At 44.4% G+C, this 12,650-nt stretch overlaps 1 protein-coding gene across 4 annotated transcripts in view; it reads left to right on the top strand.

The window, feature by feature from the left end:
- ANKS1B (ankyrin repeat and sterile alpha motif domain containing 1B) overlaps positions 1-12,650 on the top strand; it is a 753,819-nt gene that overhangs the window by 139,226 nt on the left and 601,943 nt on the right. For all 4 annotated transcript variants that reach the window (XM_065423481.1, XM_065423480.1, XM_065423479.1 and 1 more), the window contains exons 5-6: positions 138-213; positions 2,155-2,256. In XM_065423481.1, the coding sequence (XP_065279553.1) occupies positions 138-213; positions 2,155-2,256 (178 nt within the window). The remainder of the gene's footprint in view (positions 1-137; positions 214-2,154; positions 2,257-12,650) is intronic.

Below are 12,650 nucleotides of genomic sequence, written 5' to 3'. Positions count from 1 at the left end.
TATTCTTGCCCAGACAACAGTCTTTTAATATAGTTAAGAGAGCAAAAAGTAAATGTTCTTTGTCTAAATATATTACTTTTTGAAAGGATTCCTTGGTACGTTAGTGTTTTTAATGCATCAATATTGTTCTATTCCAGACAGAAAAGGGGAGTGCACTTCATGAAGCAGCCTTATTTGGAAAGGTGGATGTAGTACGCATTTTGCTAGAAACAGGTATACCACATTTCTCATGTGATTTCTAGACTATCAAGTGTCCTTCATATTTCTGATTTCAAAAAGTGCTTTCTTTTTGATCTGCTGTGCTAGCCTAGATGCTTGGGTATAGTTCCTCCTTGCCAGCAGGTAGAGATTGTATGTATGTTGAGACTTTTTGGTGATGTCAACTTTGCATATTAGGGGCTCATCAGCTTCCAGAGAACATGGAGTAGATCACCGAGACATGGAAAGTTTCTAGCTGCACACTGGTGTTCAGGTGCTGCTGCAGCACTGTGTGATGCACTAACTGCCTACTCATGCAGTGAGCCAGCTCTCCTGCTCCAGGGCCAGGAAGTGACCATTCTATCTGGCTTCCACATACAAGACAGACCCTAAGTCAGGTTCTTCACCCATCCAAGTGGGTAGCAAACCAGGAAGTAAAACAGGTACAAGGTTAGGCTGAGACCATCTTTCCTACAAGAATCCCTCAATTGTGAAGGAGTCCCAAGAAGGGCAGATTCCTGAGACCCCCTCAACTGTAAGGAGATTTAGGCAGATCAAAGCAGATCTCTCTCCTCAGAGGATTCATGCTTCCTTCAGATGGATTGTTAAAGAGTTTCCCCCTGCTTTTTCAGGTACCTCTCACCCTGGCACCCTACCTGCCCCAGGGATTCCAACTCATCCTACAAGCCCCTCAGTGTCTGAACCAAGAAATCCCCTTGTGCAACCTAGCAACACTACCTATGCCCCTAAAGCTCAGAACTGTTTGCTTATGAAATATGATTGGCATCCTTTGCACTAGATGTCACTTGAGGAGGATTTCTAGCCACACTAATAGCGCTCACTTTTGGGGTAACATATACTCCAAAAGGATATAAAAGCCTGCAGGGAATAAGACAAAGTTGACTGTAAGTCTTGACTTCACTTGCTATAACATGGAGAATAAAAGCCTTCCTCAACCCTTGTATTTACATATACACAGAGTGAAGCATGTATGACAGTCTAAATTAACTTTATTTTAGATTAAGCAAATACTACAGACAAGAAGGAACAAAAGTAACATCTCCACTCAAAGACTCAATGTTTGTGTGACTCAGTTTATATCAAACTAGATGCAAGTTTGAGAACAAAATGTCTGTTGTGCTGTACACACAGGAAGAGAGCCAAAAATGTTTGGATTCAGCACACAAAAAATAAAGGACATCAGCAACAAGTCCCCCATCCCTCTCCATCCACAGGAGCTCTGATGGTCTGAAATCTGGGGTGGTTTGTGTGGAATAGGCTCACTGTTTGAATATAGCCCAGATATAGGTAGCTCTATTTTGCTATGCCACCTAAACACAAGTTTAGCCTTAGCAAAGAGAATGTGTTTGACTTTGTTCTAGTGCTCATGTGCTTGGTACCCAAAGTGTTTTGTAATTTCTGTAAGGGTAGAATGCTAGTATATTTGTTGTTGATGTGTTGGGGCATCATTCAAAGAGACCAGAGATAAGGTATACACAATGTAACCTTATATACCTTAACTCTTTGTATCCTGATTTTCAGAGGTTTAAATTTAGTAACTCTCCACATTCTGGAAGAGTACAAGGCACCATTGGGAAACCTTAACTTTGCATTAACAAAGTTTTTGGGTATTTAATTTGTATGTGTGTGTGTGTGTGTGTGTGTGTACTACAACCCAACTCTCCTTCTCCACTACCTCTCACTACTTGGTAACAGTTACTCTGACCACAGCATGCAGTGGTTTCATATTAATTCCATCATTCCTCCTGCATCATCTCCTCATTGCTTGTCTCTCTGACTATCCAGCATAGCCTGATTCTCCCTTCTCAGCTCTCCTCCACAGGGAGAGACAGGTGTTAGTAGCCATTTTGCAAAGCTTGATGTACTACATTTATAAAGTGAGACATTTTGGGTTATATTTTTCTCTTTCCACAGTACATCGTTTTTTTATTTCAGGAATTGATGCCAACATAAAGGACAGTTTAGGTAGAACTGTTTTAGATATCCTTAAAGAACATCCATCTCAGCAGTCACTACAAATTGCTACACTACTTCAAGGTAAGTCATGTTAAATCATATACTAATCATATGAGAGATAAATTAGAATAAAGTTACAGGTAAATTAAAATGTATACTATTCTATTCTTGTGTTAATCATGACTTTCTTGTGATTAAAAAGACTGCAGTTCATGGTTATTGTTTGGAAAGCACACACATTTCAATGGTCACATTTTGTTGTACCATGTTTAAAATTTCACCTTTTTCTCCCTCTGATAACAAAATGTAGAAGTCACACTTATTTGATATATCATTTGCACTTAATATTACATTAATATTTGTAAAATTAACTTTTGGTAATATCTCACTTCAGTTTTATTGTTTGTAGTGTTGTAGCCGTGTTGGTCCCAGGATGCAAGACAGACAAGGTGGGGTAATATCTTTTATTGGACCAACTTCTGTTGGTGAAATAGACAAGCTTTAGAGCTCCACTGACTTGAAGAAGAGCTCTGTGGAGCTTGAAAGCATGTCTTTTTCACTACAGAAGTTGGTCCAATAAAGATATTAACTCATCCACTTTGTCTCTACCAATTTCATTAAAATTTATTACTTTAAAGTACTGCAGAACTGGTTGGTCAGTACATTAGTAGTAAAACTGATTGAAAGATGAGGAAGCCAGGCCCGTGCCAGTGTATGCAATGCCAGCACTGAGTCGGGGCAATCAGCAGTCTTCACCAACTCAAGCTTTATCTCTGAGAGTTTGTGCTTCACAGGATTCCTGGCTGGCTTTGTGCTGGACACTGAGAAATCTCAATGGGGTGCATACAGAGGGTCTGAAGGTACTCCTCACATTTCCTCAATACACAGGATGACATCTGCAGGCAAATTTGGCATCCTTGAACATCACTGTTGACCCTAAGGCAGGCAAAGCAATGAACATAGCTGCCATTATGGGCATAGTTGTTACACACAGAAAATTTGAAGCCTCTGAGCAGCCTTTGCTCCTTTAAAGACATACTTGCCAGAACAGATTGGATGGCAGAGCAGCAAAAAAACATTAAAACGGATTTCATTCTTTTTGGTGTTTAGAATTCAGAGCAGGCATTGATGCACCGAAAGACATGAGAGACACTGGAATGCCTTTATTCAGGGGCTGATGTACCAAGTAAAACAAGGTTTCATAGTTCAGGAGCACTTTGAAGAGAACTGGCTCATGCATGGAGCTGAGGTTACAAGAATATGGTTCTAAGGAGATGAGACAGGCACCAGGTTTGACACCAAAATGCCAGAGAAAAAACACAGGAGTGAATGTGCCAAGGTATGCACTGGGATGCTAAAGCATAGGCTGAAGTGCTTGAGGCAATCACTTAATAAAAAAATATATGCAACCATACTGAATTGAGCATGTATGGGTAAATATGAAAAGAATATACTGATCTTCAGTAACATAGTTGGAGCAATGCAAAAATGAATTCTCCAACAGGGAACTGCTTTGCCAATTACAATCAAGAAATGAATGGAACATTCAAAGGTCAATATTTATACTTGGCAAATGATAGTCTATAACATTCAGTTGCAGGGTCAAGCTCATGTTCCACCCTTCTACAGCCATCCTCTCTAGGGTCAAAAACTTAAATAATTGAAGGAGTTCCATCAGTCTCATTCTAAGGAACTAAGATCCAAGAACAAGAATCCTGCCCAGATGGTATCTTAAAAAAATTATAATATCACTGTCATCAGCACAATTACAAAATTTGCTGCTAATTAGAGATGGTCGAAATTTGAAATTTCAACAAAAAATGGAAAGAAAAATGTAGATCATTCAAGAAGAGGATTTAGGTGGCATGGGACCTTCACGTTAAACAGCACCTGCTTGAACTGGCCTTGAGGCCTGAGCCAGTACCGAGGCCTTCTTCGGGCTACAAATCGCCCTCCGGTTCAGAAAGTGCTGCTGCCTCCTGTTCTGAGGCAGGGGCCTCTCTGAAAAGGCACAGGAGTCATTCTTCATTGTCGCAACAAAGAAGAAGTTGAGTAAGACCAATCGGGAGCACTATCGGTCCCATGGAAACCCTTCTACCTCCCATAAGAAGAGCATGGACTGGCACGGAGCAGCTCTGACATGTGGGATGGCACAAGTGCCTCTGAACCTCCCTCAGTACAGAGCAGGGAAGGCAGATACCCCATACCGTCAATTCCAATTCTGGCCTCTGGGCGTCCGTTGAGTCCAGTACCAACGGGAATGATGCCAGTGCTGACAGTGTCAGTGACATCAGTGTATCAGGTTGCAGAGGACCTACTCTGCCTTGGTCCCATCCTCACCATTCTGGGCTTCATCCGCCAGAGTGGAGAGGTCGGGGCTTGAGCCCTGTGGGGTGGAGGGCTTGTGGCTTCTGCCCCAAGTGGCAGGAGGTGGGGCTCAGGGCTCCAGGATTCAGCCACTGGATTGGGGAGCGGGGCTCGAGGCTTCAGCCATGAGGGACTGGGGACTCAGGACTTTTGCCCCGTGGGGCATTGGGGCTTGGGGCTTCTGTCCCGCAGGGTGCCAGGGCTTGGGACTCCGGGCTGCCAGCATTAGCCCCGCAGGGTGCAGGGACTCAAGGCTTGTGCCCCATGGGGTTTCGGGGCCTGAGGTTTCTGACCCATGAGGTGGGAGGGCTCCTGCTTTAGCCCAATGAGGTGGGGGGGGGGGCTTGGGGCTTAGGGTTCCCGGCTTTAGCACTGCGGGCTAGGGTGGCTCAGGGCTTCTGCCCTGCGGAGTACCGGGGCTCAGGGCCTTCCACTGCTCTGGCAGTCGACTTTGCTGTTCTTGTTCCCTCCTATCCTGATCCTTCCCCAGTTCATTGCCCAGGCATGGCCAAGGCAGCACTAGTTCTTGGACCTTCTTGCTCTGTTGGTTCAGTTTCACAAGCCAATTCCTCTCCTTCCCGACCTCCTCACACAGGACCGTGGCCACACCCAGCATCCGGCAAGCAGCTCCCTGTACCTTACGGTGTGGCTGTGAATGACTGAATGAGGAGGAACAGGATAGCTGCTATCCAACAGGTCAAACTTAACAGTAGGAAGCCTTCCACTAGAATCGCCTACTTGGCAAAGTGGATAAGGTTTTCTATGTAATCCTTGGCCCGTGGGATCCATATGATGGGGGCTTCCATCCTGGATATCTTGGAGTACCTGCTTCAGCTGCAGGAATCAGGCTTGGCATGCAGTTCTCTGAGAGTTAACTTGGCAGCGATATTTACGTTTCATCCTCCGATGCAAGGGAAGTCGCTTTTCTCCAACATCAGGGTGATGAGATTTCTGAAAGAAGTTCTCTGTCTACATCCTCCAATCCAAGAGCTGGTCCCCTTTTGGGATCTGAACACTGTGTTAACAGGTCTAATGGGGCCTCCACTGGAGCCTATTGCATCCTGTCCGCTGCCCCTCCTCTCTCAGAAAATTGCATTCTTGATAGCCTTTACCTCTGCCAGGAGCGTGTGTGAGTTACAGGCCCTGATGGTGGGGCCTCCTTAATATGCAGCTCTCCAGGGACAAGGTTACACACCAGCCATACCCAAAGTTTGTATCCAAGCAGGTTTCTCAGTTTCATTTAAACCAGGCAGTGTATTTGCCTGTATTTTTCCCCAAGCCACATTCTTCCCCACAGGAGCAACATTTCCATGTGCTAGAGTATAGACACTGTCTAGCCATCTATCTGAACAGGACTGAACAGATTCATGCTTCGCCTCGCCTATTCTTATCATTTGCAGACTGCATGAAGAGACAAATGATCTCTGCACAGATGGAAAACGTCTTGCATCAAGACTGCATATGAGATAGCATCGGCTGTGTCTTGCAGCAGATATGCATGAATTCAGAGAGACTGCAGACAGCATCAGTGGCATTCCTCAATAACATTTCCATATTGGACATTTGTAGGGAAGCCACATGGTCATCCGTACATTTACGGACCATTATCCAATCATTCCTTCTCCCAGAGTGGACGCTAATGTTGGAAGAGTAATCCTGCAATCCTTACTCAAATAGACTCCGAGCCTGGCCTCCAGTGTGGATACTGCTCACTAGCCACCTACTTGGAATACACATCTGCATTTACTCGAAGAAGAAGAAATGGTTACTTACTGTAACTGTGGTTCCTCAAGATATGATGCAGACGTGTGTTCCACAACTCCCCCTCTGTCCCCTCTGCATTGGAATCTTCGCCTGGACATTCAGTGCCAAATAACTGAGGGGAGTCAGGGCGGCACCACCTCATATAGCCTGGGGAGGTTCTACTGGCATGAGGTGTGAGTGCCTCCCCTCTACGGGTACTGCTAGTCAAAAGTCTCCACCTCCAGTGTGCGAGGCATGCACACACCTGCTTGGCATACACTCTACATCACATATTGAAGAACCACAGTTATAGTAAGTAATCGTTTCTGTTCAGGAGTGAAAGTCTTACAAGATGTTCTTCCAACAAGTGAAAATCACTTATCTATAATACTGCTTCTCAAGGAACGTAATCTTGAAGGATTCTCACATACTCATCCACCACCCTTCAGGGTCTGGAGTTTATCTTATTTTTCAGCTGTCTTGATACTTGCAGAGATTTTGATTTTTTTTCTCTGAGGCATATTTTTAAACACAAGTTGATCATTTTACATTGGCTTATCATTCTGGGACCATCGCCTGTTGAAGGAACATGCAGAATAACACTTGAGAAAAGAGCAGCGAAAGTTCTCTTTTTAAGGATTCTATTATTATTATTAATATAACCTAGAAGCCCAGTTATGGACCAGGACCCCATTGTGCTAGGCACTGTACAAACACAAAACAAAAAGATAGTCCATACGGTATCAAAAAGAGCAGTGTCAAATCTAAAGACAAGAGACAACAGTTGCATATAGACAGATGGGGGAGTACCAGGAAACAACGAGATAACATGGGTCAGCATGATAGGCAGTGGTCTCAGCACATCAACAATGTAGCCATTGTTAAGTGTTTTGTAGGCATCACAGAAAAAGAGTTTTAAGGAGGACTTTGAATGAAGATAATGCATTACTTTTACAGACATCTGCAAGGTGCTCCTCCCAAGCTGGAAGGGCAGCATGGGAGAAAGTGCAAAGGTGCTTATTTGAAAATTTAACAAAAAGATGATTGGAGGCCAGCCACACCCATATGTCTCTTAAGCTATGTCTACATTATGAGCAAGAGGTGTAGTCACGGGGTCCATTCCTCACTGCTGGACCTGTTGCCTCCTTCTGGTTAGTCTGGGGATTAGCTCAAGGCCAATGCACACCATGGCTCTGGCTCTTTGCACACCATGGCTCTGGCTCTTCTTCTGTCCCACAGCCCCTCTTTCAGCCTCAGGAACTGCTACATCCTTTTCATTACTCAGCCCTCCATCTAGGTTGCTCTCTGTTTCCCCCTTCCAGGGTGGGGGCATATAACTGTTCAATAGTCCAGCTACTTCCTCAGTGGCGAGTGTGGAACCGGGCCTGCCCACTACTCTGGGTCCTGACCCAGAGACCATATGGATAGCAGTCTCTTGCTTCGACTCTTTAAATTCTCCCTATGCTGCTATGTCTCCCTTTGCCACTTCCCCATGGCCCCCGTACCTTCTTTGCCCTTGCCTCAGGGCATTCAACTACCAGTCCCAGCAGCCAGCAAGGAGCTCCCTGGTTCCTGCCAGTAGTTGCTCTGTCCCAGGTGCCGCAGGTCTCTCAGCCTGCTAGAGACACAGTCCTCACTCCTTGACCTCTCAGCAGTGACTGACTCTGCTCTGTCCTGCAGCTCTTCTTATATGGGCCTATTGGCCCCAGATCAACTGCTTCGTGCAGACCTTCTCTGATTGGCTGTGCTCCACACAGCCTCTCTATGGTACTTGGAGGACTCACCTCCACTGCTCCTTTCTGGGGCATGGTACGGTAGGACCCCAGGGCCTCCCTTAACCCCTTCCACTCCTGTGTGGGGTGGACACCCCATCAGAGGTGTGATTCACCTGCTTTGTATGCACATATTCATGCTAGGAACTGTAAATTGTGCTAGTGTGAATGTAAATAGCAACATAGTGTGAGTGTAAATAGCAGCATAGCCGCAATAGCACATTTAGCAGGAGAAGAGGCAAGGCAGAGCTGAACCACATACAAACCCACCTGAAACCGGTGAGTATGTACTTGGCACAGCTCAGCCATGCCCCTGCTGCTGCTTCCTATGCTACAGAGGCTACACTGCTTTGTATTTTAGCCAGTGTGAGTATGTGTACACAAGCAGAAGAATCACATCCCTAGCTCATAGTGTAGATATAGGCCTTCTCTTACATGAATAAAGAGAAGGCCTGTCATTCTTGACAAGATCATGGTACTCCTGCAAGAAGGTCTCCAATATTTGAAAATCAAAGACGAAAGTTTCTGTGGGCACGGTGCCCTCTGTTATCATGCAACCGTTCCCAAAGTGGCTTTTGAGAATTTGTGTGTTTAAAACAAGTAAAAGATGTTGCATATAAGAATTTGGAAGAGATTCTAGTAGTGGTTGTGATTTTTTTACCTCACAGTCTTTTCTATCATCTTGATTAGTTCAAGCTCTTGCAGTGATAGTTTTATTGTGTCCCTCATTTGGGGTCTTTGTTTCACTTTGTGTTCAATATTTGAGGCTTGGGTGGTAGAAGAGTCTGCCCACATCTGCAAAAACGTCTGCCCATTTTGTGCTAGAAAGAAAACTGATTAAATCACTTGCAAAAGCAATCAAATACAAAATGACCAAACTCCACATCTGTTTAAGTATTCTGTTGTAGTTATTAATCCTAGATGGATTGATTAGAAATGACAGTTCAATTTTTAAATATTTCTCATATGCTAGATGGAGTCATTTTTTGTGGTTTGTATAGATGTGAGTTGCATAGAACTTCAGAGTTAAAACAAAAATTGGAACTACTTATTGCAGTTTAGTTGTCTTCACTTGCTGCTGAACAAATGCCTTTGTAGGCATTCTCCATTCAAACAATAAAATATCAGGATTTGCCAAGTAAGGCCAGTTTACTGGATATTTATTCAATGGATATAGAAAAATGATATCATTAAATATTGAAGTAGTTAACAGTGTTGGCATTTAGGGAATTATAATTAGGCTTTGAAGATGAAAGGAATTCTGCCAAGGCTGGGAGACCTAAAATTAAACCAACCAGCTGTGTTTTAGTTTTAGCACATGCTAATATGACGCAGGTGCATGTTGGACCATCCTTTAACTCTTCTCTGCAGCCTGCCCTATTCTATATTAGAATCCTTCTCTTTGACTAATTCAGGCAACAGGATTCTTGCTATTATGAAAAAAGGAGAGAGTAAGCAGGCAGATCAGAGAAATGACAAGAAAAGAATGTGTTTTCCCACAAATGCAAAGAAAATCAATTTTCTTTGGCTTGGTGTAGGATTATACAGTACAACAGTGAGGCTTATTCTACACCTCTTACCCTTTACTCTCATTGTAAACAATAGGACTGCTTCCAGAGTAAGAGACTATGCAACATGAGCAATGGAGGGCAGAATGTGTTCTTGAAATTGCAGATTTCTTTAAGTTGCAAATTCTATGTATTATTATAATTATTATTATGGTGATATTATGGGGATAGCTATGCTTACCTTGTTTTATAAGTGCTTTGAGATCTACTGTGCTACAGGAGATAATAATAATAATAATAATAATAATAATAATAATAATATCTATTTTCTGTAGTGCCTAGGAGCCCCAGTCATGGACCAGGACCCCATTGTGCTAGACACTGTACAAACACATGACAAAAAGACAGTCTCTGCCCCAAAGATTTTGCAGCCTAAGAACTTGTCTACATGAACAATATATTTGCGGCACACTGGGGTGTGAATCTACTCTGCATTAGCCTCCCGTGATCTAATTGTCCATGTGCACCCTGCTGATGAGCATTAATGTTTGTTAATGTGCTTTGATCTAGTCCCATTTCAAAGAGGATTAGCTTGACAATTCTTTTTTCAGCCTCTATGTAACATAATGTGTGTATGTATGTGTGTTTATGTGTATACACACACACATATATACAAGTATCGGGGGTAGCCGTGTTAGTCTGTATCCACAAAAACAACAAGGAGTCCGGTGGCACCTTAAAGACTAACAGATTTATTTGGGCATAAGCTTTCGTGGGTAAAAAAACACTTCTTCAGATGCATGGAGTGAAAATTACAGATGCAGGCATTATATAATGACACATGAAGAGAAGGGAGTTACCTCACAAGTGGAGAGCCATATATACAGCAAGCGAGAGAGAGTTGAGTTCTTAGTGTTGTTAGGATAGTTAATAAGTTTAAGTTCTGTTAAAAAGGATTTTCTTACTTGTCGTTTCCCTGTTTGTGGGTTTTCTATTCACGGTACTGAAGTATACCCTGGTCACTGGATTTCAAGCTTCTTCCTCCAGGCCTGTGCAAGTGAGCAGACCTGCTCAATAGCTCCTGAAATGCTTGAGAGAGGCAAACACAAACGACTATGCCAGATTTGTAAGCTGTCCAAGCCTAGGACGAAGGATAGGGAGGCTAGGCTGAAATTCCTGTTAATGGAGATGGTGCTCAGGCCATCATTGGAGCCGTCCCAGTCTAACTCAATGCCAAGTGCTGCAGCTTCAGTATGAAGTTCACCTCCAGGGTTAGCAGAATCACGGCACCATTCTCCCTTGCCTGTACCAAGAAAGAAACACAAGGCTTCCAGATAGGCACTTTCCAAAGGAAGATCTACACCCTCTAAGTCTGGTAAGAGAATCAAGAAGGAGTGGAGTAGAGTGCACCTGCAACCTAGGCACTCCTCCTCCAAATCTGTGCCTACGTTGGCACAGTTGGCTCTAGAGCCACAAGGGACACTGTTGAGTCCAGTGCCGAAAAAGGTACCATCAACTTCTTCAGCACCGCAACAAGAGACTATCTCAGTGCTGATTACCACTGAGGCTTTTGTGGCAGCAAGAAACCTGCTTCGTCTCAGGGTCAGGTGATTCCACCTCTGGTACCACAGTTGCCTGCTTCTTGGACAAGCAGTCTCTCAGTACTTTCCAAAGGGAAGCCTGCTATGATGGCGTCCCTCCGCCCATCTCCTGGCCCCTGGCACCAACTGGATCTGCTCCACCATGGTCAGATGAAGGGGAATCCTCCTCATCATAGTTGAAGGTGGGGTCATATATATCTCAACCCCAAAGCAGGACCCACCCGTCTCCGCACAGATCCTCTCTTCCCAGTTACCACCATGATCCTTCAGTGGCACCTTCTATGGGAATGAAGCCTGGGCAATGAGGTCCTGCCCTTGGGGGTTTCCCTGAACATCCAGATCTTTCCCACATCATTCATACTCACTGGCCTCATCTAGAAGGGCCGAGTCTACTCACTGAGCAACTCCGTCCCCAGAATCCAGTAATGGTCATGGTACAGAGCATCAGGAGGAGGTTCCAGAGTGACAGCAACAGCTGGTAGAGGAGATTTTACCTCCCTCCTCCAGTCTTGGCTTCATCTTTGTCCTCGCCAGACAAGGCCCTTTCGTCTGGCACAACTTCACCTCCTCCTCATGATTTTAAAGTTTATCAGGAGTTGCTAAAAGAGAGTGGCTGCAGACCTAGATGTACAGGTCAAAGAGGTTAGGGAATCTTCACATCACCTTGTCACGTCACATCACATTGACATTTTATCATTGTTGGGTCCCTCCAGGATAACTCTGTCAATTATTGAGGTGATAGATTCTATAAGGCTCTATGGCAGTCTCCAGCTTCATTGCCTCCCACCTCAAAAAGAGCAGAAAGAAAATATTATTTGCCCTCCCAAGGTTTTGAGTACCTCTGTACTCACCCACCAACAGGCTCATTACTCATGATGGCGGCTAATGAGAGAGAGTGTCATGGGCACCAGGCTACCACCCCGAAATACAAGGATGCTAAAGAACTGGATTTATTTGGCAGGAAGATTTATTCAACACAGCAGTTGTGTATCACTAACCAACAGGCTTTGCTGGGGTGGTACAATTTTAATTTATAGGGCTCCATGGAAAAGTTCAGAGAGCTGCTTCTGGAGAATGCTAGACAGGGTTCTCGTCCCTAGTCAGTGATGGCAGGCTAGTCAAGAGAACATTGCTGAAGGTGGGGCTCGACGCTGCAGAATCAGCAAGTAGAATCATGGCTTCTTCTTCGAGTGCTGTCCTGTGGGTGCTCCACTCTAGGTGACGGTGCATCCCGGCACCGTTGATCGGAGATTTTCAGTAGCAGTGTCTGGTCGGGACGCACGCACTCAGTTGGTATCTCCCGTCTTGTTGGAATCTTCCTGAGTGCGTGCGTACCACACCCTCCTCAGTTACTTCTCAACTGTCCTTGGCTGAAGACGGGACTCGGAGCAGTGCTGCCTTTTCTTCCCTGGTATCTATAGGAAACAGTAACAAAGAACATAGAAATAGTTATTAGTTACATCCCAGTTGTTTCCCTTCCCTTA

The sequence above is a fragment of the Emys orbicularis genome, chromosome 1, assembly GCF_028017835.1.
Source record: "Emys orbicularis isolate rEmyOrb1 chromosome 1, rEmyOrb1.hap1, whole genome shotgun sequence".
NCBI lineage: Eukaryota > Metazoa > Chordata > Testudines > Emydidae > Emys > Emys orbicularis.
This window is presented reverse-complemented; position numbering and strand designations above follow the sequence as displayed.